General features: G+C 40.7%; 3 protein-coding genes across 4 annotated transcripts; 1 reads left to right on the top strand and 2 right to left on the bottom strand.

The window, feature by feature from the left end:
- Positions 1–820: 820 nt before the first annotated feature.
- On the bottom strand, positions 821–4,298 carry tmem11 (transmembrane protein 11). 2 transcript variants are annotated; one of them, XM_039610638.1, is made up of 2 exons: positions 4,182–4,298; positions 821–1,405 (listed from the first exon to the last, which is right to left on the bottom strand). In XM_039610638.1, the coding sequence occupies exon 2, from the start codon at positions 1,396–1,398 to the stop codon at positions 889–891; it is 510 nt and encodes a 169-aa protein (XP_039466572.1). In that variant the 5' UTR covers positions 1,399–1,405; positions 4,182–4,298; the 3' UTR covers positions 821–888. The 2 variants fall into 2 exon arrangements, with proteins under 2 accessions (XP_039466572.1, XP_031588541.1); XM_031732681.2 differs by lacking the exon at positions 4,182–4,298 and adding an exon at positions 3,707–3,849.
- A 1,029-nt stretch (positions 4,299–5,327) lies between these two features.
- On the bottom strand, positions 5,328–9,339 carry natd1. Its single transcript, XM_031732657.2, has 3 exons — positions 9,017–9,339; positions 7,918–8,036; positions 5,328–7,024 (listed from the first exon to the last, which is right to left on the bottom strand). The coding sequence occupies exons 1-3, from the start codon at positions 9,114–9,116 to the stop codon at positions 6,908–6,910; spliced, it is 336 nt and encodes a 111-aa protein (XP_031588517.1). The 5' UTR covers positions 9,117–9,339; the 3' UTR covers positions 5,328–6,907.
- A 1,847-nt stretch (positions 9,340–11,186) lies between these two features.
- Positions 11,187–25,931, top strand: LOC120440019 (putative leucine-rich repeat-containing protein DDB_G0290503). Its single transcript, XM_039611569.1, has 17 exons — positions 11,187–11,203; positions 11,713–11,773; positions 13,051–13,387; positions 13,588–13,690; positions 13,822–13,957; positions 14,092–14,201; positions 14,338–14,597; positions 14,776–14,969; positions 15,213–15,323; positions 16,697–19,603; positions 20,650–20,797; positions 21,016–21,121; positions 21,890–22,046; positions 22,307–22,393; positions 24,228–24,369; positions 24,541–24,623; positions 25,593–25,931. The coding sequence occupies exons 1-17, from the start codon at positions 11,187–11,189 to the stop codon at positions 25,647–25,649; spliced, it is 5,016 nt and encodes a 1,671-aa protein (XP_039467503.1). The 3' UTR covers positions 25,650–25,931.
- The last annotated feature ends 972 nt before the right edge of the window (positions 25,932–26,903 follow it).

Raw genomic sequence — 26,903 nt, 5'->3', positions numbered from 1 at the left:
TGGATGCTTTGATGAATCAAAACATTTTGATTTATAAATGATTTCTGATATTTTCTTTACAAAAAAAAAAAAAAAAAAAACTTCAATTGTTTATTTGTTTTCATTCAAGAGTACAATGAGACATTATACTGCCTGAATTTCAATAAAAACAGGAAAAGATGTTCTCAAATTTTTGACCAGTATTGTACATAATTAGTGTGCATGGGTTTTTGTTTTTCAAAAAAAAAAAAAAGAAAAGAAAAGAAAAAAGGATATTGATCCCCATTATTAATATGATAAGACCTTACTTGCACTCGTTCAAATCAGACATGAACAAGACAATCTCAAAGAAGTTGGATCTATTTGCTCCTTCCCGGACATCGTGTTGAATCCATTTGATGTAAAAAGCAAAATAAAATACAGAAAAGTGAGTTTGAAATATCCTAATGTTTAATGAAATGGTGATGTACTGATCAGCAAGAAAGGGGTACAGTAAAACTACGAGGAAAACAGGGAAAGAACTTGGTACACAAAACATGTCTGTCCATTGTCATTCCAATACACCTCTGCCCGGAGGAACTGCTGCCATACCCTTGTGCGCTAACTTATTGTGTGTCAAGGATGGAGAAAGTGGGGGCTTGAGTGTACTACAGAGATAAGTGTACAGTTGTTGTCACATAGAAGTAAAGGAAATGTAAAAGGGAAAAAAAACCAATTCCTTCTAGTTTTAACTATATCCCTCTGATCAAAGTTCAAAAAAGAGGCACCCACCACATGTGGAGCTGAATGCTGGACTTGATTGTGACTTTTTTTCCCTTACATGGGGGGTGGGTAGGTTCTGTTTTTTTTTTTTTTTGTTTCATTTTTCCTTTTTTTTCTGTTGGTTCTTAAATCCTCTTCAGAGTGCACTCATACCACATAGAGTTCGTAGATCTTCTTGGCGCAATACGCCAGGGCAGCCAGTGCTATCGTATTATGGAGTCTCTTTCTGTGGATGTCATCCCTGCGTACCAATACCACGGGCGTCGAGGAGGTCAGTGTATGCAGGGGCAGCCGCGAGAGTTTTTGGCTGTCGTATTCCACCTGGTACTTGCAGCAGGGGTCAAACTGCCACGAAATCCCATAGAGGGCGGCACAGGCCACGCTGAGGGCGCCAGCGGGCAACGCCACATAGCGCGTGTACTCGACAGGCAGCGAAAGTGGCGTCAGGAGGCAAGCAGCACCCGACAACACGGCTGTCTTGTGCAGGCAGTTGCCAACAGTAATCCAACGGGCCGTCTCATCTCCGATCCGCGTGGGCTCGATAACAATGTATTTATACTGGGCCTCCAGCGCCTGCTCCAGCTCATACTCAAACTGGTCCTGTGCATTCTCCCCATTGTAGATCTCGTGCACGATGTAGCAGTCTGACGCCGCCATCACACCCCTGTGCAGAAACACAGGAACAGACAGGGAACAGTGAGTGTAAGAACAGATGACATTAAACACACCTTAATTAAGCGAAGACTGCATTTCCCCATTTCCTGCCTGCTGAAATGTCCACTCTGTCACCATCTAACAAACATAAAAGGGAAGGATATTTCTCTAACCAATAACCAGAGGCTCATTCACCCACTTCTAACACTGTTTTAAGTCGATAACTGGAGTGTAAGTGTGGATTTTGGGAAGCAATACCAATGTTTAAAATATCCCAGTTTCAGCTTGAAATTGCTTGCCAACAGCTTCACAACAGCTATAATGCCAACCATAAGTCTGCATGAAGGACTCATTGGACTGGCTGCCCCCCCCCCCCTGCAGTAATAATCATAAAACAAAACACACACACACACAAAAACAAAAAGCAGGGGGTGAATTTAATATTTGTTGTACTTTATTTAATTAAACGTATGTCTTCATATCCATGACTTTCTGAAAGTAAGATATGTAGTGTAATTAGTAGGGCTGGGTACTGAATGCTTTTTTGAAGGCACCAACCAAAATATTTTGGTACTAATGAACTGATTGATTGTTCAATCAGCACCAAATTTTAGTACCAGACTATGTCTGAAATACAGTTTGATTGATTTAGGCTTCTGTGTTAAGACCGTAGGTACGTCGTAGTGTACTCCTCTGAAACCCTAATCTCTATCCTGATGTGCACCTTCCTGGAAATTTAACTACATGTTATGTCTATAAAAGCCTCAATATAAGGACACAAAGTTGGCAGGCAAATTCCTGGAGGGAGATTGCTTAGAGAACATACAGAAGAAATGTAAAACCTTTCAGGACCAATATACTTGCCTTTGAAATCAACTGACCACAGCAAAGGAGGAAAAGAAGTCTCAGAACGTTATTTGTTTCTATCATGGCTGCCTTTGCATCTAAAACTCCAGGACACAACTGCACAGAAGGTGTTGGCAATAGCGTTGGCCACCTACATAGGCAACGTAAGCTTTACAAAGATTCACTACAAAAGTCTAAATCGGATGTTGGAGTAAGAATGAGAGCGAGACCATGTGGCTGAAAACAGTCTTACGTGTGGTTACGCTTTTCGAAATTCCACGCAGAGAACGCAAAATGCACAGACAGCCATGGGAACACTTTTAATCCAATGACATACAACATATATCTGACAGCTGAAAGCTGGATTCAGCAGACCTGCAGCTAACTTTAGCACATTTGTCCCCAATGCATAAGATGTTGAATGCTATTATCTTCTTCTAGTAATTAATTAGGCAGCTGGACAAACTGTTGTCAGAGAAACTGTACTTTTATTCACTGTTTTGGTTGATGTTTTAGTCGGGACTTTTACACTGACGGCACTAAAGTTTCACCACGTTGAACTGACTATGACAGTGAGATTAGATGAGGTGTGCAAAATGTTTTGAATAAATAACAAAATGTTTCAATCAAAAGTGTGGACTTTTGTTGTAAGTGAAATTCTTGAATTTACGATTTCAAAAGAAGTAAAAGACCAAAAAAAAACCAAAACAAAAAAACAACCTACCACCCAACCGTTGTAATTAGGGATCATAACATCATAATGGTGTCCCAACAGCACACAGATCTTAACATGTGTATGACCACATTTAAAAACACAGACTTTGGGGGCTGCTTTCCATAAAGTCCCAATTATCCAATGCCAAAAGTACCAAATGGTTACAATATAAGGCCTTCTTTTGGACCAACAAACAAACCTTAAAACACTAAACACTATGCTTCTCACACCGGAGGTGTGAATTTTTATGACATATTAAGATACTAGGGAAAATTGGCTCAGCCTCGCGGAGCAAGGGGAAAGTTGTACTTCAGTTAGGTGCATTAGTCAACTCGCTTGACTGGCAGAAAGTTGGAGTACCGGCCAGCTAAGTTACTGAGCGAGCAGGTCGTCAAACACGGCGGTCAACACGCCGAGCCGAGCCAATACCGTGAAGCACATCGACAGTCACATACAGCACTGCCGTTTGCCCCAACAAGCAGCAAAACCAAACTTTTCCCGGTCAATCGCTTGCTGTGAAATAATCAAAACATCACATGAGCTGCTCGTTAGCGACAGCTAGCCGTGTACGTTAGCCCGCTAACATGAGCTAACCCTGGGTTAAAAAAAAATCCAGACTTCTCCCGTTGATATTTAACTCTGAATCCCAAACGGGAAGCACGTTCAGAACCTGACAAGTGGTGTCATCGACCAAACGATGCTTCATATTAAAACATGTTCTTTAAATGGCCAAGATGTGGAGTAACTGACCTCTCCCTGCTTACTGGGACACCGCGCCTCCTTCCCAGCGACGCCATGTTGGAGATACAACTGTGATTGCGGTTGACGTAAGACAGCGCCCAGTATTCTGGGTTTTGTAGTGTGTAAAAAAAATACAGTTTCTGTTCGACTCACCAGTTGAACTCGAATGCGGACTACTATTCCCATGATGCTGTTCGGACAGAGTACCTGCCTTTACGTATTTTATAATGGTACAGTTGGGGAGGTCAGAACACATTCTGAAAAGATTTAACAAACTGAATGAAGGTATGTTTATTTAAATTTGGCGAGCCATGAAGTTAGCACAGCAAAACTAAGCAGCAAAAATACCGGTTCCATTTACATATTTAAACCCATAATAATGCAAACAGGCTACATGCATAGTCAAGTCTGTTATAATATATGACACATTGTTCCGTCATCTCGTTTTGTAATAGGATTTATGTGGAGACCTTTGGGTACTCACCCATAATGTGTCCTCGCGTGCTCTGGCTGTGTTCGTGCGCGCTGCCTGTCCGCGTGCTGTAACCCGACGCGCGCTGGCTGTCACAACTATAATGGCTACGTTCAGGAATGTGAGATGGTTGGGAACAAATGCTGTGCCAGCACGAATCACATCAACCAAGGCTATTGACAGCTGTGGCTTTCCAATGATATTTAAGCCTGGTAATTTTAAGAATTTAGTGAGGAATTTTCTATTCAGATAAGGACTGTAGGCTATTTAAAGGTGCATTTTGTAGCTTTAAACACATGTAGACATGTTAAATAAATTGATGGATTTATCAATTTAAAAGAAGTCAAGAGAAAGAAAGTAGTTCCTGCCACAGAGTTTGAGTTATTAGCAAGTACCATGCTTTTTCAGTGTACCAATTACCTTTTTTGAATATATTTTTTTTAATTAAATGTATTAGCTCAGTGACACCAACACCACCAGGAATAAACCAACATGCTCAACTTGAAGTTGTGAAACAGGACTTCTCAAACCAGTGGATGTGTCTGTCTTTTACACAGTCCACGAGTTTTAACCCGTTAGCAATGGGGAGCATTTATATCTAATAACTTCAAATTGCCACTGGATGGCGCCAATACATACATATATACGTACAGATATTTGTCATCAGTAATCTAGAACATGAATCTACTCCATTAGTAGCTGTGATGTGTGGGACTGATAAAGATATTCAGTGGAGTGTAAAAATTCCACCTTTTCTTTAATTTTAGGTCTTACACGATTACTTTTACACTGTTCATCTACACGTTAGAAGATCAAGTATTTAAACAAATACAGCAGTCCTCATTCTGTATTTTGAAACTATTCTGCTACCTCGATTTTCTGCATGTACTCTGATTGAATACTAAGCGAAAGCCAATACCATTAACGTTCTGGTTTGCCAGTGTAAAAATAGCTTGGTTTAAGTATTAAAGGAGTTTCCATGCTGAAACTATTAACAGCACAAGACGAACTCCATTGTAGATAATTATTATCAGCGTATGACCACCGTAGTGATGACTGCACAGTGGTTATAAAAAGTATATTGTACATGATCACATGTTTTCTCCATAAATAATCACACATGTTCCTCTGCTCCTGCCAACGTACATAAAGCATTAGTCATCTGATGTGTATTTGATTTATTTATGCATTTATTGACAGCAAGTACAGAAAAAAAAGTCCAAATCACAAAACAGTGTAATAAGGTTTGGATTTTGATGCCTCTGTGAGAGCCACTCGCTCAAATGAGACATTTGCTTCCTTCCAAGGAAACACACAAATTTAGACAAAACACACATACACAGAATGAAATAATACCTTGAATACCTTGGCCTATCCTTAGGTGTGTTCCACCCAAGGGGAAGTTTAACAAAAGGGAAATTCCTGCAATTAACTCGAGGTGAGCACAGCAGAAAGAATCTGCATTGTCCTGCCAGAGTGTGCCGAGTTACCTGAGGTATATTTTTCTCCTCAACACTTAAGATTGTCAACAGCAAAACCTCTTGAAAGAGTACAAAAAAAAGGGGGGGAGGGGGATATTTTATTTTTATTTTTTAACAGAGATCTTTATCATTTTGATATCAGCTGGGCAGAAAAGCCTTGTGGGTAAGAGGAAATATGGATCAAATAACAAAACAGCCACAGCCACCCAGTGCATTTCCTCAATGACAGGACAAAGGGCCGTCTGACACCACATAAATGTGAATGCCCTGAAAAGAACAGTGCTGTTTTTGTTGCTGGTTCGAACAGAGACATCTATACATACACACGCTGATGTGTCACACCACACCAGGACCCCGTTTATCAGCAATGCCTGTAACATTTAATGTACGATGGAAACAGCGAGAGTTATCTTGAGGCAGACATCGTCACTGTTTTCTACACCTTTGATCGCTCGGCGAATTGATATATGACTGGAATAACTTCATTTTTGTTATGTGGAAGAGGAATAAAAGTAGATGGAGTGATGTTTATAACAAGGCTATGTGGGGAGGAATATTGGTAAAATTCAGATTCGGCTTTCCCACTTTGTCACTTACAAAAAAAATTTAGATTTGTGTTGTTGTTTTTAAGCCTTTTTGCATACAAAACCTTCTACACTAGCATATCAGTTCTGAGAAACATATTTTCTAAAAACTTGAGAAGAAGGGGTTAAATTGAATTATTTGCAAAGAATAGGAAAAAAATGAAAAAGAGAGGTTGCAATTTACATAAAACAAAAGACACGAGTATTTGAGCATCAGTGGAGTCAAAGACAAAAACACCAGGGGTGGTCACCTCGTACTGCTGCTCATGACCAGTGAGTCCAGTTGAGGACAGAAATCTGCAACACACTGTAACATTTGACTCAAATCTGCTCTGTCAGTGTTGGGTCCTGGAAGTTTCTGTCTGAGGTAACAGGCTTCACCTTTGGTTGCTTTGTTTGTACAAGTCGTGATAGGCTGATTCCCCTCCTGCCCGTGGCCAGTGTGTATCCTCATGTTTATGCAGAGAGCTGTCTTATCGGTTGATCAAACGTTCAGCTCACAGGCGTCTATGGTTCGAGATTCAGCTATTTCTCTGGATTCAGTCAGTGTTGTGTTTAACCATGCCTAGAAGGTCCTTTGTCGCGTGTTCTCCTGTAACTCCAAAGCATGCCGCCACGCAGTATTTCTCTCCTTGGAGTCCATTTTGCCACCTTCCTTCACCGCCATGCAGGATCATTGGTAAATATGTTCAAAGTATTGAGGCTGAGGATTCTCTTTCACGTATTTCTGAATGTACCAGCAGGTCAGGTGAGCTTTCAGGTCCTCTTCCACCACAAAATCCATGGCTGCCTGCAATGACATGGTGCATAACAGCTCACATCAAAATCATCTGGCTTTTCCTAGGACAATGATTTCAGTGGAAACATATTCGATTCTCACTGTACCAGCTTAATATACCGGCCACTTTGTATGGTACACTTTTTCAGCTGCTCATAAATGCAAATATCTAATCAGCTAATCACATGGCAGAACCTCAAAAAGGAATGTAAACATGATCAAGGAAACCTCCTGAAATTCAAACCGTGCATGAGAATAGAGAAGAAAGGTTGATTTAAGAGACTCGGAATGTTCCTGGTGTCATATGAGCTGATCTGAGATTTTCAAAAACAAGCTGATCTATGGGGATTTTCCCACACAGCCATATTATGGGTTTACAGAGAATGGCAATAATCTAAGAGAAACTGGCTTGTGAGGAGAATGCACAGACTGTTTTAAGCTGAGCAGAAGACAATAGTTACAACTTAGATAACCAGTAATTAAAACTCAAGTATGAAGAAGACCGCCTCTGAATTAAGAACACGTCAAACCTTGAAGGAGAAGCGCTACAGCAGCAGAAGACCACACTATGTGCCACTGCTATCAGATAAGAACAGGAAACTGACGCTACTATTTGCACGGGCTCACAAAACTGGACAACAGAAGATTAGTAAAACACTGATGGTCTGATGAGAGTCTTAATCTCTGATGTGATATTGAGAAGGTAGGGTCAGAATTTTGTGTAAACAATATGAAAGGATGGCTCCGCCCTGCTTTACGTCAACAATTCAGCCTGATAGTGGTTTGATGGTGTAGAGGATATTTTCTTGGCACACTTTTGGCACCTTAATACCAACTGAGCATTGCCAGAGCCTACCTAAGCATTGTTTCGTAAACAAACACAAAATTTGGGTTTAAAAAATTACTTTGGCAAGGTGTTTGGCGATTCCTCTCCCTCTATAAGCATCTGGAACTTCGGTGTGCTGCAGGTCCACCGTCTTTTTTCCAACATACTCGTACAGAAGGACCGCACGATCATGGGATCCTAAGAGCAAACACAAATATTATCTCTGGCATAGGTTGGTCTTCACCTCAACTATTGCTAAGATTTACTAATTATCGATTACAAACATGACATAACAACCTGACAACATGACCAAAAAAACAAACAAAGAACAGAAACCGCAGAAGCCTGCCACCCTGCACACTACAAGTTTTATCCCACAATTACTTCAACGTTTCAGCATTTTAAAGCTGACTCTAAGCGCCCCAGTTACATTATTAAGGTGTGGTAGCAGATTTTAATTTGCATGTAGCGCTGCAACATGGCTGCTGAGAAAGACAAGGCACGAGTGGCCAGGTACAGGCATGCCCTTGTGGAGGAAGGGTCGTGTTGCTGGGTGAAGAAAAGATAAACATCTCCATTCAGCACAACAATGGCTTCCACCATTTTCCTCTTAACAGCTGACCCACAACTGACCAGGACAAACACGAGTACTGAGACACTTAAAACAGTAATATTAGTGTGTCGTAAAGGATTAATATCTACTAAAACGAAGGAGACTTAGTGTAAAACTTTAAAATATGTTTAAAGCACTTGAGCTGAACGCTTGAAAGGAAGTAGCACAGCACATTTGGAGGCCTGGCAAATAAAATGGTTACTCTGGAAAGTTGAAATGGTGTTTGAATCTTAATATAACCGTAGGGGCAGGTATTTTGCTACAAAGGAGTTTTACTTGGAAGATTAATACAGGAATTTGTGTATTTGGGATTGTGTGCTTTTCAAATTTGAATACTTGGTTTGAGGTCTGGAGGCCAAATACTTTGGTCTTGCCCAAAAGAAAGAAAAGTAAAGCACCGGTAATGGAGGTAAGGTCAGAAGACAAGCTACGTCTATATGTGAGCAGCCATCTGTGTCTGAAATGGCAGCTGTAGGTATCAATAAAGGAGCAACGACGACGTTAGCAAGAGCGAAAGCTAACACTAGCATCAGCTGGCACGCTAATGTTTACATGTTGAACTCACCATTCAGCCTTATGACAAACTGCCGACGCTTCTTATCGTGTTCCACCCGGATTGGAGAGTTGTTTGCATCAAAGGCATTAGCCTGTGCCGCCTGTGCCATAGTAGCGCCGTTAAAAAGTCACAACAATGACTGCTACGCTACCCTACGGGATTGCTAACCAGAAATGGCTACAAAAGCAAAACACTTCATCCAACGAAATCAGCTGTGAGGTCACGTGACGCGCGGCCAATCGCAGGCGTCGTCTTCAGAGAGGCGAAAACAGAGCGGCTTTGTAAGAAAACTCCCCTCGAGATAATAAACTCTAAACGCCTGCTGAGAAACGATAAAACCAACTGTCTGACTCCGAACGCAAACGTTTCATATGCTGCATTCACGTGACGTGGGATCATAAACAGTTATGTCTGTTAAAGACCTGTTAAAGTGGGTCTTATAAAAAGAACTTGCTGTCATGCTTACACGGTTTCGTTTGTACCTTTTCTGCTCATTTTGTATTTTTTTTTTTTACAATCCCTGTGAATGATTATATTTTTGCTACTTTATTTCTTTATTATCATTTTAAAATAAAGTTTAAGAGAATTGAAATGTAAGTTTTGTTGTTTAATTCTGGTAGGAATAGGTATAGTATAAAGTATCTAAACACAATCGCTATAAATATTGATTGGTTCATCTGTCAATTTAAACTGATAAATGATCGGCCCTGTCCCTAACATCTTCATCTGTCACACCAACCCTCTGCATGCCCTCATTCATGGATGAGGTCTCTGAGGTCTTTTCTTTTCCTCCTCCGCCCACTATCCCTCCTCTGCACATGGCCAGAACAGCTCAGCCTTGCCTCTCTAACTTTGTGTCCAAACCGCTCGGCCTGAGCTGTCCCTCTCATATACTCATTTCTAATCCTGTTCATCTTGTCCCTCCTAGTCAGTGCCAACATCTCCAAACCACACATCATAGCTACACTAACACCTTAAATCACCCCTGACACTTGTCTCCACCCACTCCGCCTTGGCCTGCTCTCTCTTCTTCACCTCTCTTATGCACTGTCTGTTGCTTTGGATGCCTGATCACAGGTATTTAAGCTCATCCACCTTCACCACCTCTGCTCCCTCCAGCTTCACTATTACACCTGTCTACCTTTCATTCACACACGTATTCTGTCTTGCTTCTACTGACTTTCAGTTCTCTTCTCTCCAGTACAGAGAAAACAGGTTTGTAAAAGTGTATCAGAATTGCATATTCAATATCATATATATTACACTGTTGTGGTTGTAGCTCCTAAACTTGATTGGAACAGCCTTTCTCAGGTCAGCTGCATCTGTGATTTGTTTTAAACAGCTGCTGAAACTCTGAAGTGTGCATGTAGGAATTAATGTAAGAGCTTGTGTTTCACAATATGTTTGTACACTCATCTTAAATGTGTGATTTTATGCAAACTGTGAAGCACAAGCTGTTTTTGAAAAGGTGCCGTACAAATAAAGATATTATTATTATTATAACTGTATCACAGTTACACCTTTCCCCCTGTACAACTAATTTATGGCACTTTAGCTTTCATTTCATGGTGTGATATTTTAAAATATGTTTATTAACAGATATAGAATTTGTCTTTAAGAGGGAAATGGCACATTTGCACACAAGAAGGGATTTTATCCAGACAAGTGTTGTGTCTGAGAAATTGCTCTTGATAGCTCAGGTCAGGTCACAGCTCAGGGATTCGCAGTGGCAGGCGCGTCTTCAGCACATCAAGCGTACAGTCAGCGGACAATAACCCAGGACACAAACTGAGCGTGTGTGTTTTTCTCCACTATACTCTTGTGCTCATGTGAGAGGAATACTTGACAGACATCAGGAGTAGGCTATAAGGACAATGTAAGCCAATACATTAACTTCACTAAAATTACTGTGTAGTAATCCAGTTAAGCTGTCGACCTAATCCTGCAAAACTCTAATGGAGTTTGCCAACTCGCTGTGGGATTACGTGTGTGTGTGCATGTGGTGTGTTTCTCTGGGACTCTGTGGTACAGACCTGTATGTGATTTGCTCTCTCTCTCTCTCGTGATCTTGCCAGAGTAAAACAGAGCTCACATCTACCAGACAGATCACAATGTGAGCCAAAAGTTCTCGCGTTTAGTTAGTCTCTGTCAGGGTGTTAACCTTGTATGACTGAAAATGATGTCCAAGAAGCCAAGGTAGGTACCTATTTACTTATTTATTACATTAAAACAAGTCGATATGAAGACAGGTATAAACTAAATGTACCTTATACTACAGTTCTAATTTTTGGCTTTTTTTCTCAGTTAAAATAAAAACTTCAGCAGACTTTCATTATGCCTGTTAACCTCATCAAATCAAACCTAGTTTGATGTTTGCTGTTTACTTGGTATGTTATGTCTTCATGAATAAAAGTATCTGCACAGGTTATCATTTTGACCAGCAGCAGTCATCACTGGCTGTATGCTGTTGGGTTTATTTCACAAGCCTTACAGCTCTCTTATAAGTAAAGTATGATATCAGTGCAACTGTTGCGAAACTAGTAATATGAAAAAGAAAGGTAGTATCTTTGTATAGAAGTAAAGAGATAGATCATCTCTTTAACTGTAACCAAATAAAGCAATAACATTAAATAAGTGTTTCGGGAAAGTGCAGATTGCCTGTTGCCAGGATTTATGTGAAGCTGCCTTAATCTTATCTATCGCAGGTGGCAGGAGACCCTGATGAACACTAAGACTAACAATCCCACACAGAAGAAAGGGGGAAAGGTAAGTGCTAACGGACAGGTTTAAAACTCGCAGTAAGACCGTTTAGTGTTGCTTTTATAGATGTAATTACAGGGATTATTATATGTTAAAATATGTTTACAGATTATAATCCAACAAGTCATTTACAAACATCTAAATATTGTAATTAGGTTTGACGGGACACTGGTCTCATCCTTTTTAAACCCTTCCTTACATACCTTACATCAGGGTTATCAAACCTTAGGCTTGGGGGCTAGAAGTGTCCCGGCAAATACTCGAATCCAGTCCACTGGATGTTTTTGGAAAATGTTAAGGAGCACATAAATTTTGGACTTTTAACTGTATATCCATGAATTTTACAATCTGTCTTACTGATAAAGACTCCCCCACGGCCATTCACACTACACCAAAGTAATTAGGTAATAGCTAAACAATGAAATTGTAGAAAAGTTCCTGTGTTTTTCACTATCTACAATCGAATTTTTTAAAAATGTGTTCACTGTAAAATAAATAAATCTAATAAGAAATTTTCTGTGAATTACCAAAATGTTTTGTTTTAAAATTACAGGGCAGTCTTGACAACAAGCTAGCAGAATGTTTTCTGTAATTGTAACATTTATTTCTTACGATTTAAGCCCAAGGAGTCGTGCTAACAGATGTATTTCATTACCTACAGCAACATTTCTTTATCATGTAAAAAAACCCGAGCCGTTCTGTTGCAAGTGCGCCTCTTTTTTGTTCTATTTAGATAACCCAGACTGTGTAACCACGGACAGTTCCCTCAGACTGAGTGCATGTTTTTTGTTTTTTGTGAGATTTTCACGCATTTGATTTTGATTTATGTAGCCATTAATGGCTAAAGATCAACGTGGTGCAGTTAAGACCTGCACATATCGCCAAGTCAGGACTTAGTCGAGCATCTTCTAATTGATTTCTCTGTCGTGAGGTCCAGCCGCAGATTCATTACCTCTGCAGTTAGTGAGGTTGCATCTACTGAGACTGGAATAGACCGCCTAGATTTGCTGGCTCTCCCAGTGTGCTCAAGTGTGATTAAGTTTACAGCTTGTGTGTGTGTGTTCATGGTTGCAGTGTCGTCAGATGGTTCTTAAGCAAATTAAAAGCTCCGATCAGGATTAAATGGCCCTCTTCATTGTGTGTGTCAAAGAGGGGAAGTTAGGATGGGAGGGTGAACATGAGATATAAGTGAAAAACATGCAGAACTTCATCATTTTGTGATTGATTTCTCCTCACACAACCACTGAAGCTCTGTTTTCTCTCTCTATCACACACTTACGTAGGACCTCACATCACTACCAGCACCTGGAGGGAAGCAGGCCGGCAGCAGTGTTTCTAAAGCCCGTGTCAGCAGCGGACGGAGCAGCAGCCTGTGCAGAGGCAGCGACTTGACTGCAGCTGTTAGTAAAGTTGGTGGGAGTTTGAAAAGAGGCAGCCTCAGCCACCAGGGCTCTGCTGGCCACCCGGCTGCCAGACAAGCTTCCCACACAGCGAGAGCAGGTCCCCGCCTCTGCAGCAGCCGAAGCTTTTCATCCCTCCACACCACCTCCCTCTCTGCTGTTCCCTTCATGAGAAGCAGCCGCTCTCTCAACAGGCTCGACCAGAGATCCGCCGGAGATGGTAACTCCACGCATGTTTCATTTTTGTGTCTAGTTTTCTAGTTTTAAAATAAATATTCAGACTATCCATTAAGGCCAACTTCCTAAATAGTTCTCTTAATCTAAAGATGAAAAAGTTGCTGATTTAGAAAGAAAATAATGATAAATACACTGAAAAGGACTCACAGATTGTTTTTATCTTCACTGCTGCCTTTATGTCAGAGTCGGACGGTGCATTAGGGAAGTCACAAGCTAAGAAAGGACAAGCCTCTGGGAAGAAAACTCTGAACTCTAGTCGGTTGTCTTCCTCTTTGGAGAAAATCAGGTTTGGTTAAATTCTTTTAAAACGCTTCTTCTCTGAAATGCTGCTGTTTTTCTAATGAAAAATAAATGTTACATATGGTCTGCAGTCAGTATGTTCCTGTTTTGTCCATCTGCTTTTATGCTTTTAATCAGAGGTAGCAAAGAGCCATGCCATGGAAATAATGCTGACAGAATGAAAACAAGCAGCTCCCCGCAGCTAGCAGAGCCTTCCTCCTCTTTGGTTTCCACCAGTGCACAACACCATCACTGCATCAAAGGAAAGAAACTGGTACTGTTAATGTTAAGATCTTATTTATGTATATATGACAGTTTTCTGTTTAAATCTTAACACACTCATGCTGCAGCTGATGAGCTACAGACCATTCTGTAAATATCTTAAAAAAACTGTGTCCACTTTCACAGACCACAGATGGGGTGTACACGCTGTGTGCAATGACTGCTGGGATGAAACGGAACTGGGTCCACGCAGTGTTCAAGAACGTGCGGCCCAGTTTTACAAATGACAACACAAGGTAAACTTTTTCAAAAGATGCTGCATCATATTAATATATATTCTAGCGGGTATGGGATGATTTTTGGAAGGTTTGTGATAGTCTAAATACTTACAAGCAAGCTTAGTAGATGAATTTACTTAAATTGTACTCACAGCTTTCGTTCAGAGCCGGAGACTCAGCAGCTGCAAGAGCATGGAACCAGCAACCAGAGAGAAGTTTCACATCAGCAGCAGGAAAAAGAGGACTCGAAAGTGCAGGTAGAAAGAGTGCAGAGCTCAGCCAATGGAAATGCTTCATTGTCTCTTCTCCCTGGCTCACCTGGTGCTCCAGCTCCTACTGATTCTCCATCCCAGGTGGAGGAGGAGGGCACAGGTGCTCACCAATGCTCGTTTCTTAGTGGAACCACACAAACTGGTGAGCCATTAAACAAACTCAGACTTAGGTAACTTATTCAATGACCTGCTGTGAAATCTAAAATATCTATTCATACTGACACATGCCATAAATATGAATCTAACAGAACGCATGTTAACATATTATATATATACTTTTTTTTAAAACACATGTGGTCTTCTGTGCAACGGGTGATAAGAATGCCAAAGTCTCAGCTCAGTGGTGCTGCCAAAGGATGTGGTGAATGACAGTTTGAACATGCAGAGTGCAAGTGAACATCAAACTAAGCAGAGTCTCCAGAGGGAGGACCAGCAGGTAAACAGCACCTGTGATTGCACAAAAGTTGAGGAAACTCTGGCACGTGAGCAGCAAACTGGACAACTTGTCAAAGAGGTGAGATTGTATTTGCATTTCCACCACAATAACAAGAACACACATGATATATTTTCTTATGCATCAAACCAAAAAGCAGAGTCCAACTTATATAGGTACCAAAATCTGATCTTTGGGCTGCACTTTTAGGAAACATCAATACAGATATCTCTAATCTGCTAAAAGACATCAAATGAATCAGTCGAATAAATGAAATAACTGAATAACACATGAACACATCCAGTTTATTACTCTTTTTTTTAGCTGGAACAAACTCAGAGGGAACTGTCTCGACTCCAGCAGTTAAACAGGAATCTGCAGGACGAGCTTCAAAGAGAGAAAGAGATCCATTCAAGGGATTGGTTTGGCCCACAGGTATAATGCATCTAACACTCAAATGTACTGTATAGGAGAGCTATTTAGAAGCAGGACTCACGCGCAAAGTGAAAACTGAACTTATTTACAGTGAATATCAAAAACACAGTTTAAAAAGGTCTAAGCAGTTGGAAGATCCAATCTTTTCAATTCTTCTATTTAAATCCAGACAATTACATCCAGACAAAACAAGTAAAGATGGAGAATGGAGACAGACATGGGTACATGACCCGGGACACAACTGGGTTACAGGATATTGAAGGGAAGCACAAAAGATGAAACTAATCTCACAGAAACTATAATAAAGAACATAAACAGCAGACTGAAGCTCAAACACAAAACTTATCATAACCTAGAAAATAACATATTCAGACAGACATCGTTATGTTACACTTTCAAAAACACAAATCCAGAACAAAACTCAAAATCCGACTCAGGGGCCGTGACATATATCTATGGAAATTCTTAATAGGAACGTTAATAGGTGGCATGTCAGTACTGATATTTTCCTCATTTGTTTGTTGTTTTAGTTGCTTTCCATATTCTCAAATATTGCAGGTATTACCCTGGGAGGAGCCTTTATTAACATTAGTATTGTCCCACAAATATTTGGGGACATATATCCAGTCCTATGACAGACTTTCCTTCAGAGAGCATATTGAGCACTTGAAAAAAGGGAAGGTTAGGCTGAGTTTGAAATAGGGCCTGTCTTAATGTATCTGTTAGGAAACACACATGTACAGGCTGCATTTTTAAATGTGCTTGATTACAGTAAAATAATTTACATGCAGACATAAAATATGTCAACCCAAACATGCTGAGCTGTGTGCTGTGGTGACTGTTCATGAATAATGCAACAGCCAAAAGTAGCTTTTTACTTGCTGACTTCCTTTCATACTGGTGTGAATTCTTTGGCAGGTCTCCTTTGAAAAAAAGGTTTCCTGGTTAAGTAAAGGTTAAATTAAAAATAAATAAATAAATAAATAGTGATTTCCCTCTTTGTTGGAACAAAACCAGGAAAGTTTAGCAGTTAACCATCAGCCATGAACACTAATAAATGCCATGATAATATCAATTAGCAAGGGCATTGTTGGCCAATAGTGATGTTCAGTTTGGTGCCTCCTTAAATGTTGAGCAAACTTCCAAGTTAAAATACTTTAAGGTAGCAGATTCCATCCATGAAATGTTAATCTTTCTTTTAAGCCATCAGAAAGTATAATATAATATAATATAATATAATATAATATAATATAATATAATATAATATAATATAATATAATATAATATAATATAATATAATATAATATAATATAATATAATATAATATAATATAATATAAAGTTTTCTCCTAATCAAAACTTTTTGTCTTGTAGAATAACATCAACTCATCTTCACAGCAAGCTTTGGCTCTACAGCGACTGCAGAAGATAAATCAGGACCTTCGCTTTGAGCTGGAAGCACAAAAGAGAAGTCAGGAGGAAGCCAGAGAGGCAGAACTACGGCGAAGAGTAGATCTCTTAGCCCAGCAAGCTCAGCTGCTGGTTACGGGTGACGCCACGGCGCTCGCACAAGCCCATATTGAGCAAGATCGCCAGAGGTTTGAGGAGCGGCAGGTGGAGTGGGAGCGCTGTGTGGCCTCACTAAAGTCCCAGCTGAACATCAGCGAGGAGCAGAGGAGGGAGTCCGAGTCTCGCTTGACACAGCTTCAGCAGGAATTAGATAGCTACCAAAACCTTCAGCTGGAGGCTGAAAAGCTGCGGAAAAATCTTGATGAGGTGTCAGCAAAGCTTCATATCTATGAAGAGACTCAGGCTCAAAAAGATACTCGGCTACAAAAGCACCTCATGCTCCTTCAAGCAAGTCAGGAGAGGGAGCGAGTGAGCTTGATGGCAAGCCTGGCGCAGGCTGAGCAGCATTCACAAGACCTCCAGGAGAAACTGGACAGGTCTGAGCAGCAGGTGGAGAGTCTCACTAAGACCCAGACGTGGACGAGAGAAATCGAGGTGGCACAACGGCAGCTTCAGGAAGAGCTGGCACGTACAATATCTGCCATACAGCGACTCCAGGAGGAAAGGGAGCAACTCGATCGTCGCTGCCTGGAGCTGCAGGATCAGTTAGCAGAGGCAGACAGGGAGGTGGGCAAGCTGCAGGAGCGCTTGAAAACAGAAGAAACGCACTACTACAACCTGGAGCACACGTATGAGAGAGTCTGTGAGGAACTGCAGGTGGCACTGGGAAAACTGCAGCAAAGGGAGTCTGACACACAGGACATACGAGAAGGATATGAGAGACAACTTGATAGGAAGGAGCAAGAGCTGAGTGAAGTTTTCCTAAAGATGGAAGTCTTGGGTAACAGCTTGGAGGAGACGGAAGTGAAGCTGAATGAGGTGCTGAAAGCATGCACCTGTGCCTCTTCTCATCTGCAGGATAACTCACCAGAGACTATTCAGCATAACAAGAGGCAACAGCAAGCAACACAGCATATCACTGTGGAAAAGGATATAGACAGTTACCAGTTGTCTAACAGGTCCACAGATGTCAGCCTGATGAATTCTAAAGAACCTGCAGAAACTGGCACACAATCACTGGATGAATCATATCAGTACCTCATCACTGCAGGAGATGACCCAGAGCGCTTTATGTCTGTAATCCAGCTGCTTGAAACCAAACTTTATGTAACGGAGGAGAAGTTAAGGGACATCACACAGAGGCTGGAGGAACACCAGAGTCACATCAGCTGCCGGGACCCCCAGCTCTGCTCCCAGCTGACCCAGAGTCGAGCGACTACCCAGCACCTCAGTCTACTGCTTCACAATCAGGCCAAGAAGAGCCAGCGCTTTGCCCAAGAGACAGAGAATCGCTGCAGGATGCTAGTCGGCAGGTTTCAGGTGGCTCAGAACATCATACAGGCCTGCAGGGAGAGACTTCAAGCTAGTCCCCTCGATGTTCCAGACTTGGAGAAACAGCTGGCTACTGTCGCTGCCTGTCTTCAGCAAGGAGAAAAAGATGCAGTGAAACACCAGCATGAATCATATAATGTCAGCAAAGGGGAGGGCAAGATCCTCAATGAAGAGAAATCAGCCGGGGCTGAGAGTAACATGAGCAAACAGACTAATACTCGGTTCTCTTTGGATGAGGGGGAAAGTGTTGAGAGGTGCTTAATGAGGGAAATATTCATAGTAGAAAAAATCGTGTCTGTCCTTCAGAGCCAACATGGTCAGATAACCTCAAAATCAAGAGACGATGAGGGGGATGTGGCACAAAGGTACAAAAACATAATCACCCGAAGAATAGCGTTAAAAGCACAAGAAAGGATGCGATCTGAGAGAACAGGGTGTGACAGCGATGAACTTTTAGAAAGTTTAATCTGTACAGTTTGTGCTGAAGCGGAGCTAATTTATGCTGCCTTAAAAATTCATCAACAATACGAGGGTGTGACTCAAGTAAACAGCAAAGACGCTGAGGATCGAATGATGGGTCTGGCAGATATCAGTCCCTCGGAGTTGGCTTCTTATGAGGAGAGAGTGCAGGAAGATGCCAGGGGCTTGGAAGAACCAGTGGAAGAGGACCAATCAGATGACAAAAAAATCGAGGCAGAGAAAAAGCCAGACTGGTTAGAGAGGCTAATATCCCAGATGCAGAGAAGGGCTACATTTTTACACCAGCTCTGCCTGGTGATCTCTGGTGACAGCAGACCTGTCGGTGGTGATGGCATGGAGCATAGAGGGAAGGAAACTGCTGCCTTTGACTTAAAATGTATGCTGGACCAGGCAAAGTTAATTTATTTGTCAGAGCGGATGTACATGGATTTAAAGCAAGAGTTTCAAATTGACGTGGAAGAGCAGGGCAACGATGTAATAGAGGAGCAGGAGGCCTTAAATGACACAATATGCCAGCTTCAAGAAGACAACGGCGCGCTGAGAAAAGAACTGGAGCTGGCTGAAAAGAAGATAATATCAGTAGAGACCGGAAACCAGAAACTCCTAGAAGACATACAGAAGATTGAGGATTATCACGCAGAACGAATGGAAAAACTGGAAGGTGAGTTTCAGGAGAAGATAAAGGAACTGCAGCAGATCCACGAAGAGGAGATGAAGCACTTACATGGCTACTACACCAAGTCCTGTGTTTCCAGAGAGAAACAGAGCAAATCCCGCACAGAGGCACCTCTTTTCATCCCAAACACATCTCGTCTACCAGAGCAGAGTGTGATGGAGCGAGAAACAGAGGAGGACTTTGGGATCCAGATGAATTACAAGAAAGATCTGGAAAACATTCAGGTAACCAAGACTTTGCAGCACGTGAGATAACTTGTCTTAAAGTATGTATTTTTAAAAATCATTTTACAGATTTATTTTTCTCTATCAAGTTGAAACTTCAGAAAATGCGACGACAAATATTCTACTTTCATCACTTTATTCATTACTTTACTTACTCGAAGCCTTAAATCAATTAGGTTTACATCAGAATTAGCCAGGCTACAATGTAACTATGGAACAAACATGATTCCTAAAATTAAAAATACAATCACTCAATCACCCACAACTGTAAAACCACCTGCTTGATATTGTGCAGGTTTCCCTCCTCCTGGGAAATCAGCACTGACGTCTGCCTTCCCCTAACCAGAGCCTCAATTCATGCTTACTCCATCTGCCATTACCTATTAGAAATGCTGTTAAATCTAAATGAGGATGTGGTTCCAGCTAGTGAATGAATATATCAACCACAGGATCCATGATTTCCCAGCAGAAAATTGAATTCTAAATAAATAAATGGTACTGATTTTACGTGTCGCTGGTTTCAGTGTTATGGCTGCTGGTGCAGATTTCCCTACTATTTACATATATAATCATCAGCCGCTTTGTTAGTACCCCTGGCTGGTACAGAGTCGGGCATGCTTTTGCCTTCAGACCTGCCTTATATCATGGCACAGATTCATGGTGATGTCAATTTAGTCCCTATTGACGTGATAGCATCACACATTTCCTGCAGATTTGTCGACTTCACATCCATGACACGAATCTCCTGCTTCACCAAATCCCAAAGGTGCTCTGCTGGATTGAGATCTGGTGATTGTGGAGGCCATTTGAGTACAGTTAAATCACTGTTTTGTTTAAGAAAGCAGTTTTGAGTGTATATAGACTATACCAAGCACAAAAGTTATTTTTGGCTGCTCTCTTATTCACAAAGGTCGTCGCAGCAGCTGACACACCACCCGATGGACTTGGGTATCCTCCTGAAACTGAACCTGTTAGGCAAATGTGAAAACCGTGACACCACAGAGCCACTCATATCACACAACAACTACTTTTAAATATCATTATAGGCTTCCTGTGAACAGGAGTTGACTGCTGTGGAGGAAATGCACAGGGATCTGATAGAAGACTTGCAGCAGCAGCATCAGAAGGAGGTGGCTGAACTTCTGAAGGAGAAAGAGCAGCTCCTGCAGGAGGAGACAGCCGCGACGATGGCAGGCAAGCAAGAAAACATGGAACATAAATGCACTGTTGTCAAAACATTTTTATTGCTCAGTTGTGGGAAAATCACTGTGCAGTTACTCTTCACGGGGCATTCGTTCAGTAATAATAAATTTGATTAAGTAGTTGTAAGAATGTTATTAGCCTATAGAGTTATGCCTGATATGAATAATTTCACCAAGGCAGTACTGAAAGTAAGTTCTGCTTCTTGACAGCTATTGTGGCAATGAGGAGAGCTCACAAACTGGAGCTAGAGAAAAGCAGACAGTCCCAGCGCATCATGGAAAGTGATGACGTCACACAGCTCCACGGCGAATACGAGTGAGTGACGTGTGGTCGTTTCAAAATGTTTGCCAACCCCCCCCCCCCCCCAGCTTGTATTTTATTGCAGCATTTACTGTAGAGGTGTTGTACTGTATCTGTGCTTGTTACTTGTTCTTCATATCGTGAGCAGGTAACAGTGTTAATGGTATGAAATGTTTCTAGAACTGCAGGTTAGTTAGTGCTATTTTTCCCCCTGTGTGCAACATCATTTTCATTTAAAAAGATTGTAAATCTGTAGGATGCATATATACAGATGTGAAAGCTACAACAATAACAGCCTTTTTCATTGTTGTTTTAACTTTTCATTTATTCATGAGACAGACTGACTAAAGTGCATATACGATATATACAAACACACATACAGGGCTTTCTGTTGAATGACTCATCTCTCAGTTTCCCTTTATGGCTTCCTGTGCAGATCCATTAATGTTGTTTATATGAATATTTGGTAGTATAATCTGTCATAAGACATACTTTTGTCTTATTTTGAGTGTGATAAGGCTTTAATAGGTTGCACCAGAATAAAGTCTGAACTGGGATGGCAGTTTTAATTAAAAATGACATTAATGAGAGTGATTATCATTGGAAATCTATTAAACACAGACGGCAACTGACAAATACACATTCTTTCATAATAGCTTTTTAAAACACAATCTTTACTTGCAATGAGATTTATGAATTAATAAACCAGCCAAGATCATGGAGGATGAGACAACTGCTTGCTTTCCCGTTCGTCGTCATCTGTGCTTTGCTTTGTCATCAAAGGAAGGAGATCCAGTTATTGCAGAAGGAGCTGGAGATGCTGTCGGTTCAGCACACCGAGAAATGCCTGGAAAACTCTCAGCTCAGAGAGGAACTGCAAGATGAGAGAAACTCAATGATGCAGTGCCAAAAAGAAAACCAGGAACTCAAAAAGAAACAGGTAGACAGACATAAGGTAGCTTATATCAGCATCTCAGGAGAGACACACAGAGAGGGAGTGCTCCCTGCTGTCCATAAAACAGAGTCCAGAAAATACAGCTCCTGTATTTTTAATTACTCCAAACAGGCATCAGCAACAGCAATAGTCCAGTTCCTTATCTGCTCTTCACTTTTATATTTAATATAGTTACTTATATAGTTAAGTAAGAAGGAAATTATAGACAGTGTGTGTGTGTTGATACTTATTTATCTATGTTACAGGTGATTCTGAGGGCGAGGGAGGCAGAAATTCAGTTTCTCAGACAGGAATCACATTCTCTCAGAGAAGAGTTGAAGATTGCTCAGATGGTAGTAATTTTAATTTTTGGTATATGTCAACTTTTATGTCATGCTTCATATTTACTGGAATTAGTGGATAAATATAACAGCAAAACCAACCCCAAAAAAAACAAGTAATCCACATCAGCCACGTTTAATTTAGAATTTAACTTAATATCCTGTATGTAGTAATATACAGTTAAGCCCATAATTATTCATACCCCTGACAAATTTTGACTTAAAGTTACTTTTGTTCAACAAGCAAGTTCTTTTTGAGCAGAAATGACACAGGTGTCTCCCAAAAGATAATAAGATGATGTACAAGAGGCATCATTGTGGAAAAAATATTTCTCAGGTTTTATTTATATTTTAGCAAAAGTATCATGTCCAGAATTATTCATACCCTTCTCAATAATCAATAGAAAAGCCTTTATTGGCTATTACAGCAATCAAACGCTTCCTATAATTGCAGACCAGCTTTTTGCATGTCTCCACAGGCATTTTGCCCATTCATCTTTAGCAATGAGCTCCAAATCTTTCAGGTTGGAGGGTCTTCTTGCCATCACCCTGATCTTTAGCTCCTCCACAGTTTCTCAATTGGATTCAAGTCAGGACTCTGGCTAGGCCACTGCAAAACGTTAATGTTGTTGTCTGCTAACCATTTCTTCACCACTTTTGCTGTATGTTTTGGGTCATTGTCGTGCTAAAATGTCCACTGGTTCCCAAGGCCAAGTTGTTCTGCAGACTGCCTGATGTTGTTGTTGAGAATCTTCATGTATTGCTCTTTTTTCATGATGCTGTTTACTGTGATTAGGTTCCATGGTCCATTGGCTGAAAAACACCCCCAAAGCATTAGGTTCCCACCACCATGTTTGACAGTGGGGATGGTGTTCTGTGGGTTGAAGGCTTCTCCATTTTTATGCCAAATGAAGGCAACATCATTGTGACCAAATAATTCAATTTTTGTTTCATCTGACCATAACACTGAAGACCAGAAACCTTCTTCTTTGTCCAGATGAGCATTTGCAAAGGCCAAACGAGCTTTTGCATGCCTTATCTGGAGAAGTGGCATTTTCCTTGGTCTGCATCCGTGGAACCCAGCAGTGTGCAGTGTCCGTTGGACTGTCTGCCTTGAGACATTGCCACCAGCAGAGCCCAGATTCACCAGAATGGCCTTGGTGGTGATCCTTGGATTCTTTTTCACCTCTCTCACTATCCTCCTGGCCAGCACAGGTTTCACTTTTGGCCTCCGACAACGTCCTCTGAGATTTTCCACAGTGCGGAACATCTTGTATTTTTTAATAATACTTTGCACTGTAGCCACTGGAACTTGAAAACATTTGGATATGGCCTTGTAGCCCATTCCTCACTTGTGAGCAGCCACAATGCGCAGCCGCAGGTCCTCACTGAGTTCCTTTGTCTTATCCATGACTGTCCACAAACCACCTGCAGAGAGCTGCTGTTTTTCACCTGTTGGGTTGATTAAAACAGCTATTCCCAATTAATCAGGGAAATTAGGATGCTTTAGAACAGCTTTGACTATTTGGAATGGTATGGAACTTTGGATTTTCCCAGAGACTGTGACAGTTTGTGAAGGGTATGAATAATTCTGGACATGATACTTTTTGCTCAAATGTAAATAAAAGCTGAGAAATATTTTTTTTTCCACAATGATGCGTCTTGTACATCATCTTATTATCTTTTGGGAGACGCCTGTGTCATTTCCAGTCAAAAAATAACTTGCTAGTTGAATAAAAGTAACTTTAAGTCAAAATTTGGCAGGGGTATGAATAATTATGGGCTTAACTGTATATAACCTAATCCGAAGTGCGTGTGTGTGTGTGTGTGTGTGTGTGTCACACAGGACAAAATATATGCTGAGAATAGGCTCAAGACCCCCTATACAAACAGCCAAGGTGAACCCCATCAACATGTCAATAGGCTTGGTGAAGATTTTAAGTTCTGCACCTGGTCTCCAAGAAGAGTCACTGCAGGGCCAAGCCACGGTGAGACACGTTTCACAATGTGAACACCATAAAATTAAATAATCTCAAGTGTGTGACGTTCATACAAAGTGTGCTGCCTCAGTTTGAAGCCTGATGTCATTTATCAGCACATCGGTAATAAAGTTAAACTCAAGTTTAGACTGTTTTTTCTTTCCTCTTTCTCCTCCTCAGATGACTCTGAGGGCAAAACAAACAGTGCTACTTTTCCAAAGAAATCATCCCTCGTGCGACAAATAAGAGCGGTTAGATCGAAGGTAAGAACTGATGCGTCTTCAGTTTGACCGGAAAGCAAAAGTATCAATTTTTAAAATCTTTAAAAAGTAGATTCTACTGTTGCAATCTTGTCTACAAACACTTAAAAAAAAGTGCACTCACAGATTCTTCTTATTGATTCCATAGAAATGAAGCAGGTAAGTAGCAGTCAGATGCTGCTAATCAAATGCACTTAATTAATTGATCATCAGCAAGAGTGAGCAACTCCATGTAATCAGAATTTTTCTCAGTTTGCTGGTCTTCAGGATTCACGTGTGTTATAGAGCAATGCCACAATCTTCCCAGGAGCGCACATCCAGCATGGACTCCTGGCAGCACAGCTTAGGTTTGCAAAGATGTATCTAAACAAATCGGAAGACTGGAAATGTTTGGCCATAATGCAGAGCACTAGAAAACCAAACAGAGCATATAATCGTAAACACCTCATACCAACTGCCAGCGCGGGGAAGGAGGGGTGAGTAGTTTGCCATCTTGCACTCATCGATTCTACCATGAACTATTCTAATTTCAAATGTGAGGCCCTCTCTCTGGCAGCTAAAGTTTGGCTCAAACTGGGTCCCGTAACCGGACAATGATCCGAGGCACAGCAGGAGATCCAAACCTCAACCTGGCTGCAATGCTGTGGAGCCAAATTAAGAAAAAGCTGTGCATAAACAAATACTCCCCCAAAAAACCCTCAATGAACTGAGGCAATGTTGTATAGCAGAGCGGGCTAAAATTGCTCCACAACAACGTGAGAGACTGATGAAGTAATCAGTCTCTGCATGACTTTAAGTTATTGCAGCTAAAGGTGGTTGAAGCAGTTAAATGCAGAGGTGTAGTCAGGTTTTTTATAGGGGTGCACTTTCTTTATCACATGACTACAACTTTTGCCCTATATCATGACAAAATACATTTAGCAGATAACATTTCTTATTGAAATCATTTTTGTGCATCTCTTCATTCCTCAGAGTTTAAAAGAGGGCCTTTCTGTCCAAGAAAGGATGAAGCTGTTCGAGTCCTTCTGATCCAGAGAAGATGACCAGCTGACACCTGCACTTCAGAGCTTTTCAGAAATCTGTTTTATTATAACCTTTTCATGTGTTGAATTATCAGAACAGGCCACTAGAGGGAGCAACAAACACAGGTCATTTTACACATGCATTCAGTGCATTACACAGAGGTTTTGTAACTTATAGACAAACTGTATTTTTATTGAAACACAGCTCACATAAGTATATTGGATCACTTGTATTTGACATTCTAGGCTACATAACACAACATTTACCCTTCCAGCAGAGGAAATACATTCCTGAAAGAGAAGAGATGTTACTGTACTTTTATTACTTTCTGAACCTTCATATTTATTCAAAACAGCTGCTTTATGACTTGAAATAAATGAGCTTTCAAGTAAAACAAGGTTGATCAAAATAATGTGGGTCTCTGTTTTCTTATTTTTTAAACAACCATTAACTAATGTCAGTGTTTCTGTGCTTGTTTTGATTTTTCCTACAGACAAAATAACACTGACTGGATTTTGATGTACACGTGTCACCACAATCTTACCCTTTCAGGAAGAAAAAGGGACTTTAAAATCATAATTACCCTCCAAAAGGAAGAAAAACATTTTAGAATAGGTAATATCATTTAACATAATCTCTGGTAATGAAAAGAGGAAAGGAAAGTTTTTTGTATGATCTGTTAAACAGTACACCAAAGCACAGTGTTTATACCTTACTATAATTTATTGCTTATATTTTGCTTAGATGTAATGTGTCTCCTTGTCTATCCGACTTACCATTTGTGACAGCGACACATCATCTATTTTTGGGTCTCGCTGTGATATGACAGCTGAACTAAAACTATTAGTCACTTATAATCAGTGAATTTGTTGATTTTATCAGTGATTTATTAAATTGTTTGATCAATCAGAAAACAAAGAAAACGATGGCCTTAAACTACCATTAAAATTACTGTTACTACCATTACCACCATTCAAATTAAACATTACCACCTAAACATTTAGACTTCTGCATTCTGTTTTTATTTACGTTCTTACACAGTAAGAACCGTGTAACTGTGTACAACCTAAATATAAACCATTAAAAGCGTCTGACCTCAGCATGTAAAATGTGACTCTAGTGATCTTACAATGTTACCTGGAAACTGCCCCTTGAGGACAAATGACGCAAAATGTAAAGTTAACTGAACTCATTTTACACTGAGGCCCACATACAGACACTTTAATCTTAAGTGGACTGGATGAGTGAAATTCCACTTCC

This window comes from Oreochromis aureus, linkage group 4 (genome assembly GCF_013358895.1).
Source record: "Oreochromis aureus strain Israel breed Guangdong linkage group 4, ZZ_aureus, whole genome shotgun sequence".
NCBI lineage: Eukaryota > Metazoa > Chordata > Actinopteri > Cichliformes > Cichlidae > Oreochromis > Oreochromis aureus.
The sequence above is the reverse complement of the archived record's forward strand: the minus strand, read 5'-3'. Positions and strand labels throughout refer to the sequence as shown.